Below are 9,118 nucleotides of genomic sequence, written 5' to 3' on the forward strand. Positions count from 1 at the left end.
AAATGATGAAAATACCTAGTTTTATGGGCATAAGATTCGTGTATTGTACCATTTCTAAATCTGTCTAAAATGCCCAATTTTTTGATGTTACTTGCTCGTTTTGTTTCAAGGATTTTTTTTTCACAGCAGGTGTCCAAAGTCGAAGTTCTCGTTTTGCTAGCAATTGAAATCAAGATTTATCCATTAATTTACGGAAATCCACATAACTTTTTGACAGAATCATACTCATGTCATCTTAAATAACTATTTAAGATTCCATTACAACAACAAAAATAAGCTTCGAGAGCTTTCCAGCAGAATTCTGACCCTGACAATGTTTAAAAAGGTGAAAATTCACTAAAAAACGTAATTTGGTAATAACTCGAAAACCATGCAACTTTTACTGGGGTCATGTTAGGCTGGTTAGGTCCCTCTTTAGCTGACCTACCTCCGGTGTCACTGTGACGTGCCACTTATGGGACACCCTGTATGAATGCCCCTTTAAATTTTATTTCTGTCGTAACATTTTGACTAGTATTTTAAGTGAAAAATTTGAACTGATTCTTTATATGTATATCCTTGCCATCGATGAATAATTTGATTGTTTTACAAAAAAATGGCGAATAGATATTCATTTGAAGAAAATCTAATCGCCAAACTTGAACTGAAGGAAGACCATTACATTATTTAAATCAATCAAGTACTATTCAAAAGACTAATAATGGAATTTAGAACAATATGTCTTTCTCAAATTTATGGTTATATACGATGCATAAGTCCAAATTGAATTAATTCATATTTAAAGTGAAATTTTTTTTTTTAGAAATATTCAGTATAGCTATAATAAACAAACTAAAAAGAGACAGGATGAATAGATCTACCTTCCAAATACCCATGGCTTATGTTATCTCATAAGTAATTGTAATATCATATCTAGGTGGAACCTTTTCGAGAAATCAGGTTATAAGTTTGAGAGTCTCTAATTTCCAAGGTTTATTAATACATGTTTCAGTTGAACGGCAAATAATATTATGATAACAGGGTATATATAGTTGAAGTTATTTGTATGAAAGATTTCACAACGATTTGACTTATTCATTATAAATTCAACAGCACTGCACTCAAATTCTTCAAAAACGGATTGGTCACTTATATTTTTGCACTCCTCTGTCGTAAAAGTGTATATTTTAGATATTCAAAAAACACATAGAAATTTTTGAATGTCATCTGACTAACTTGGCTCTTTTTTCCAGTAATAAAACCAATTGTGAATTATCTATAAGGAGTTTTTCCATCTGTTTAATACTGTTTCATAGTAGCACAACTTTTACTCCAATCCAAGACTGAATTGATGAATGAAGCTTCTGTTCTCTTTTGTAGTTCCATCTGCTGTCGCAATAGATTCATATTCTCACGAATGAGAATGTAGTTTTATAGTTTGTGGAAAATAAACGAAAAATTCCTGAAATAAAGTAACATTCATCCAATTGAATCAATAATACAAACCCTTTAAACAAACCTGAACTGAGGAAAATGCATTCGATGATATCAATGTTCATTTCCAAATTTTGACAAATATCTATCGAATTTTTGATTCGCCGAAGACTTTGCATTTTATCTGTCGGCATTTATTTAAATATTAAATAACAATTTATGAAACTGCAAACTTTCTCAACAACTTTCACACGTATATCGAAATGGAATATTATTTATTATAACAAGACACTGACAGTCGAATTGTCCACAGATATCACAGAAATATGGGACTTAAAATGTCAAAATAATCCGAAACACCCCGTATACTCGAAAACCGCGAGGAGAATCGAAGGTTTGGGATTTTTCACGGGATCTCGAGACGATTTTGAGGGGAGTCTTATTCTTGTCATTTTTGCTTTAGATGGTCCCGTTTGGGCTGTGATTTTACGTTTAAAATTCGCCTAAATGTCATTTATATATTATCGATTTGACTGTTTCTTGTTTGGATATAATGATTCTTTTCTTCTGGTATTTGGTTATTCCTGTATATTAAGTATGCTTCCCTTTTCTCCCTAGCCAGAGCTTTCACTTCTGGTGTATACCATTGTTTGTTTCGAGAAGGTGAAGAGGGCTGATTTTGAAAAGTTATAGTCAGTGAACTGGAAAAATTATCTCTACCGCACAATAGTATGAGAGTACAGGAATACGATAATGCAAGTAATATAAATTTCTAAAATTAATTTGATTTTTTGTACAGGTTTCAAATTGTCGGTTTTTTGTTGATGAATCTTTATTATCGAATTTATCAAAAAGATTCCTTCAATTTTTCAATATCTCGCTAGAAGACCCCGATTTCCCAATACTAATTTTTTCCGTTATGTAGAGTTCTGTTAGGGCGACAAGTTGGGTCTATGCCTACGGCGGCAGTTTGGCTAGCGATTGTTCTGGGCCTTCTTTTTCGTTTCGGCAGGGTGACGTTCTGCTGAGGGATATAGATATCCTATTCAAATGGTGCTATGACTAAATGTTACCACCGAACGTCAAAAGCGGTGTGTGCTACTGCTTCGCGCTGGAAAAAACAACCCGCAATTGTAGTATTGGATCAACGGTTGTGATATTTTTTATTTTTTAGAGTCGGTAACCCGTCATGTTGATTTAGGAGTTAGCGTGGATTCTGATTTGTGCTGATTTACCATGTGGCAGCAATCATGGAAAAAGCGAAACAAGTGGCGTACTTTTAAAAGTTTTTAAAACTCCGTTATCTTAACAAGGAGGTTCATTTGTATATACGCCCCATTCTGGAGTACGCTGATGGACTGAGTATGGTCTCCATCAACTAATTTCGATGAAAATCTCCTAGAATCTGTTCAACGTTGGACCACACGCCTGCAATTTCATGACAATCACCTACTCATCTTTGGTTTGTCTAGTTTCGCCGAGCGTCGGATCAGGGTTGATATTCACATTCCGTGTTCTTGATAGTCATTTTGATGAACAATAAGCAACATTTTTCACCTGAATACGAATAATTTAAGAGGTTGTCGCTTAAATTATAGAAGGAAGTATTTAAACATATTCTATATTGGAAATTGTAGGTCAAGTATCTTCCGGTTGCAAATGTATATTTTATTTTCTTATGATGTAATAATTTTTTCTTTCTTAAATTTAAAACTTATCTTATCCAAAGTTTATCGACCTTGAAATAACTACGGCTATAATTTATTAATGTGATTGGTAAGCTTTTGATTAGTCACCAAGATCGCAAAAACTAATCACATGTCAGCAGACCACAATTATGATATAAATCAGGAGGAAATATGTAATTATTTAGTTCAATTGAAAATTCTTACCATTAAAAGTTTCAGAATTCAAAATATTAAAATTAAACTTAGTGATAAAATATCCTCAATTAAGTCATTGCTGGTTTAAGACAACATAAAAAAAAAACAATGAAATATTGAAATATTATTTATTATTTCTTTTTTCTGACAACAATTCTAGAACTTTTGGTAATTGGTCTAATAATTCTTTTTCAGTTGCAACACAATTACTATCAACCCAATAGGCTTTCAGTTCATTTATTACAATACCCATGAATCTGCCATTTTCTATACCCTTCTCCTTCAACATGATTCCACTAATTGGAAATCTCGGTATTTTCCAAGCCTTGAATTCTTCTAAATGAGGAAAATCATTGTATTTGAGTAATTCGATAATCCATTCTCTTGTATCAGACTGTTTAGTTTTACTTTTTAAAAGCAATTTTTTGTAGGGCAACAAAGGATCATTGTTTGGTTTAGGATTTCTGTTGTCAATAATGAAATAAGCTAAATCTCTTTCAAATGCTGATAATTTGAGACGTATATGGAGTTTAGCTACATCTTCCACAGTACAAAGTAGAGAAGATAATAATGTAATGGCGTTCATTTTCAGATGACCACTCCTTTTCCAAACTACTTTTAACTCATCAATGTTAGGTTTGTCAGGAAGACCTGAAAATATAGATGGTCATTTAGACCCTCACAGATAACAGGACAAAAGACATTCCTTAACATATCAATTATATAATAATAATTTATTTGGTATCATGCATGAAACATAGGATTTACAATGTTCTTTGAAGAAATATGGGTCTGACAATAGACCAAAATAAAACGTAAAAATAAAACACATTATACGCGAAGAATTCAATTACACCGCTATTTACTCAACTCAACAGACAGTAACTCTGTTTATGTCATCCTACCAAAATTATTCAAAAATTTTAAGTTTAGGTGGTGATCCATAATTATTAATGATGAGCTCTGACGGTGACAATGGATTCGTGATGAGAGGACGATACCAAATTCTTAAACTTTTGTCGAATGGCCTGTTTTTCAAATTATTAGTGATCTATCAGTTATAGGCGAATTTGAGTGCAGTGCTGTGGAATGCGTTATAAATAAGTTGACTTTGGTGATTCTCTCAGTGTATAGACCACCTGGTGGAGTTATGGATTTATTCTTTGATTTAATGGAGAATATTCTATTTGAGAAAATTGTACCTAATAGCATAATCTTAATAGAAGGTGATTTTAATATTGAAATGAAAGATGAAAACAATGATAAAAATAGGTTATTCACACTATTCAATAATTTTTCAATAAGGGCACAGATTGATGAGTATACTAGAATAACAGAACACTCTAAGAGTTGTTTAGACAACATATTCACTAACTTCTCCAGCGTAATATCAGCAGAGGCTTTAGAATACCATATTTCTGACCACATGGCTCAAAAAGTTTGTTTTCGTATTAGTAATAGAGTCGAAACTGAGATTGTTCGGAAACGGTTCATTAATGAGAGCAATAAAACAATTTTCATGCATAAGCTCGAAGAACAAACTTGGGATGATGTTTATCTCATTGCCGAGCATGATGTTAATGAACAATGGCATGTCTTTATTAATCAATTTTTGAATTTATTCAATGAATGTTTTCCATTAACACCAGTGTATAAAAATCGTAAAGTTATTAAGAAAAATGATAATATAGAAAATATGAAGCAACAATTAGATACTCTGATGGTATTATCTGGATTTGATGTTTCATATAAAATAAGAAAAAATCAATGTAAAAAAGATTATGATGAATTGTTGAAGTTAGAAAAACGCAAATCATATGATGAAAGAATCGAAAAATCTGACTGCAAAATAAAATCTATGAGGGCTATTTGTAGAGAAATAACAGGAAAAAACATAACGCATGAACAGACTTTTTGTGAAGATCCATTAAAGTTAGCTAATGACTTCAATAAATACCTAGTGAAAGTTATTCAGGATATTCAATTAGGTCAGGAAGATACCCCTTTTGTTAATATTATCCCAGAAAATGATAGGTCAATGTTTCTGAAACCTGTAAGTGTTGCTGAGTTGGTTGAATTATCGAATCATTTGAAAAATAAACAATGCAGTGGTTATGATGATATACCGGTTAGTATCGTTAAATCATCAATTACAGTTATTTCCACTATACTCTGTTATATATTGAAACTCAATGAAATTCTCAATCTTCCCAAATAGGTTGAAGCATGCTCTGATAAAACCACTTTTCAAAAAGGGTGATCCAAATGATCTTGACAACTATAGACCAATAAGTTTATTACCCGCTTTTTCCAGAATTTTTGAATTAGTGATGTGTTCAAGACTGCTCAGTTTTATGAATCAGTGTTATCTTTTTTCCCAATGTCAGCATGGATATTAGCGAGGAAGATCGACTGATACTGCTATTTATCAGTTCATAAATGCAATTATAGATCATTTAGAAAACAAAAATTTAGCTTTGGGTCTTTTTATAGATCTGAAAAAAGCTTATGATTGTGTGGATCACGATATTTTATTACAGAAACTTGATAGGTATGGTGTTAGGGGTAAGGCTAATGATTGGATACGGACGTTCCTCTCAGATAGGTGTCAACAGATTGTTGTTGATAATAAAGTTAAATCTGAAGTTTCTTTTATTGATGTGGGTATAGCTCAGGGTATTCTTGCCGGACCTATTCTGTTTATAATCTACATAAATGATTTGCCATTGTCATTGAATAAATATCTCATCACTAATTACGTTGATGAAACCAACATTTTATTACATGGAAATAGTTCCAATGAAATAATTGAACAAACAAAGAATTGCTACAATGAGGTTGATAGTTGGTTTTCTATGAATAGGCTAGTGATAAATACTTCAAAAACAAGTTTGGTGTTCTTTCGTACTAAACAATCACAAATATCTACACCAAGCAGTATTACTTTTGAAAATAATATAATAGAACCTGTATCAAGTACAAAATTCCTTGGCATACAATAGAAGAATTTCTGGATTGGGAGATCCATACAAATAAACTTTGTTTAAGATTAGCCAGTGTTGGTTATGGAATCAGGGTTGTTGCTCAGTATATGAATGAGGGTACTTTGAAAATTTCACATCATGCTAATTGTGAATTGATCATTAGATTTGGAACAATTTTCTGGGGTGGCAACTCTAGAGTCCAATCAATATTCATAGCTCAGAAAAGAATTATTAGAATTATATGCAAAATGAAGTACAGGGATTCATGCAGAGGTAAATTCAGAAATATGAATATAATGACGGTATATGCTTTTTATATTTATGAATGTTTGTTGTTTGTTTAAAAAAATAGAGATAAGTTTGATATGGGAGTTAGTCATAATTATAATACAAGAACTCAAGATTTATTATATCCTTATCATAGATTAACCTTGAGTGAAAAAGGTCCTTATTATATGTGTATTAAAATATTCAATAGACTACCTAATTATATTAAATGGTGTTATAGTTTATATAGATTTAAGAAAATTGTTAAGAGAATGTTAATTCATTTGGAACCTTACAATTATGGGGATTATTTTGTTTCTGAAAACTTGTTGATTTAAGTTCTTTATTTTGACGTCATTTCATCTTTTATGTAGCTTTTGTTGTGTAAAACTTGAAATGAAGAAAATTATCTATCTATCTATTATATTTATTTCCCGTAAAATATCTCATGTTGATCGACTGACAGACAGGCGTTTTCTACAAACATACCGTATATCCTATGTGCTGCGCATGATTTTCCAAATCTGTAATATTTATCTTGAATTACATACCAATATAAGGGGATAAGCCACATTCAATTATGGTTAGCATAATTTCTCCAGCAAAATTTCCTTCTAAAATTTTCTTCAATTCCATCCATATCCTTTCTCCAGATATACTTCCAAGTCCTTGTACATTTTCTTCAATCGACTTCAGTGTTAATTCTTCATGGTTATTAGGTGCTTTGGCAATTCTTCCATAAAATCTTTAAAAGATAAAGATGATTTTAAATAGAAATAATGAAAAATATTAGTTATAATTAATTAATAATACACATTATGTAGTTTTTGTCTGATTTTATATTTTCCCATTTTCTACTTTCAATACCCTCTGTTCTCGGTATGTTAGGTAAGATCTATACCTTTTGATACCTGTCCTCTTATAAATTGAATCTTTCATTATGCTTGTAGGGATACTGTCATCACTGCTGTTCCTATTTTCAAGTTTTTTGGAAAATTCTTTGAGTTCTGCTGGAGTAATTGATTAGCACTACATGGATTTGGTATTCCTTATTTTGGTATATATGGGCAAATCAAATGGATTATATGGTTCGGATTAATGATTCAGAGTTAACAGAGCTATTATACAAGATATCTATAAAAAATATGAAATGTCACCAAAAGACCCATGAAATATTTTAACAAAATTTCTAGAAGGGCTTAGCTGGAATTACAACTAAAGCAATATTATTGTTGTCAATTATGTTAGTTCAATATATTGGTCTATTACAGGTATTGAAAAATCATATTGTCCAGGAGAATTATCGAAATGGCTACAATATACTTACCTAAAGTATCTCAATATTCTGAGATAATCTTCGCGAATTCTTGTTGTTGCATCTCCAACAAAAGCAACTCTATTGCTTTTTATATCCTCATATCCAAAATAATAGTCAAATACTGTACCATCAATGCCTATGAACATGATATTATCAAACATATTTCACACATTTTCAGCATAATAGAAAATGAATAACTTATACTTTTAGGTAAAATTACAGTAATAAACTACCTAGAAACATTGAATTTATAGTTAAATCTCTTCTAAAAGCATCAAGCATCCAATCCATCGTGAACTGAACCTCTGCATGCCTCCCATCTGTTAATACATCTATCCTCAAAGTAGTTATTTCGAAATTCTCTTTATCATTTACTCTTGGTGTAATTGTACCATGTTTTTCCCCTTTCATATTTATCATTCTGATATTTTCTGTTGTAAACATTTCTTTCATTTGATCAGGAGTTGCAACAGTGGCAAAATCAACATCTTTTGGTATTTTTCCCATTAATAAATCTCTGACAGCACCACCAGCCATTCTTATTTCATATCCATATTCCTTGAATATGGATATTAGACACTTTAACTCTTCACTGAATAATGATTTGAATTCTGGGGAATCTAATTTCATTATAATTGGGTTGGAACGGCTTTTGGGAAGTGCCATTTTACGAATATGATTGATATATTGTGTTTTTTGAAGATTTGATACCTAAAACTGAATTTTGATGGATGAAAATATAATATCTTCACTTCATTCTTACGTTCGACATGTATGTTTTGGTTATAGTAGGTAAATACTTATTTAACTTTCTAATCAGCATATTTCCCTCAATTTATATAGAATAATTCAACATCATTCAATACTTTACAGTATAAATATAGATCTACATTTGTGATTTCCTGAGAATATTTTGGAATTTGTATACCGATAATGATAATACCGGATCAGAGAGGTTAATCTCACAGAAAAATGATCTCACAGAATATCTTAATTTTTTTATAGAAATAAATTTTTGTATTAAAAAAAGAATAAGAGAACAGAGACTTGTCCGTGTCCCTGAAGAGAATAAAAAATGAGACTAATGAGAGTGGATTGTGGATTCCATAGATTATTTTCAAATTAATAGAGAGTTATTGCAACGCACAAATAAGCGATCTTTTATTACAGGATCTCTTATTTTGACATGTACTCATGCGCATTGAGTCAGATATTAAGGATTGTTTAAATCTAAATACAGGCCTCCCTTACTT

The 9,118-nt window shown here is 31.2% G+C and overlaps 1 protein-coding gene across 2 annotated transcripts; it reads right to left on the reverse strand.

The window, feature by feature from the left end:
- Positions 1–3,410: 3,410 nt before the first annotated feature.
- On the reverse strand, positions 3,411–8,835 carry LOC123671559 (CCA tRNA nucleotidyltransferase 1, mitochondrial). Of its 2 annotated transcripts, none has more exons than XM_045605506.1 (5): positions 8,629–8,835; positions 8,099–8,576; positions 7,875–8,001; positions 7,099–7,292; positions 3,411–3,947 (listed from the first exon to the last, which is right to left on the reverse strand). In XM_045605506.1, exons 1-5 carry the CDS (start codon positions 8,686–8,688, stop codon positions 3,421–3,423), a joined length of 1,386 nt encoding a protein of 461 aa, XP_045461462.1. In that variant the 5' UTR covers positions 8,689–8,835; the 3' UTR covers positions 3,411–3,420. The 2 variants fall into 2 exon arrangements, with proteins under 2 accessions (XP_045461462.1, XP_045461543.1); XM_045605587.1 differs by having other exon boundaries at positions 8,099–8,582.
- Positions 8,836–9,118: the final 283 nt, after the last annotated feature.

Source organism: Harmonia axyridis, chromosome 1, assembly GCF_914767665.1.
Source record: "Harmonia axyridis chromosome 1, icHarAxyr1.1, whole genome shotgun sequence".
Taxonomy (NCBI): Eukaryota; Metazoa; Arthropoda; class Insecta; order Coleoptera; family Coccinellidae; genus Harmonia; species Harmonia axyridis.

Coding starts and splice junctions, on each gene's coding strand:
- LOC123671559 (XM_045605506.1), bottom strand. CDS start 8,688: ATGCTGATTAGAAAGTTAAATAAGTATTTACCTACTATAACCAAAACA. Junction 8,577..8,628: donor CCAAAACATACATGTCGAAC/GTAAGAATGAAG, acceptor ATTCAGTTTTAG/GTATCAAATCTTCAAAAAAC. Junction 7,293..7,874: donor AGAATATTGAGATACTTTAG/GTAAGTATATTG, acceptor TATCTTTTAAAG/ATTTTATGGAAGAATTGCCA.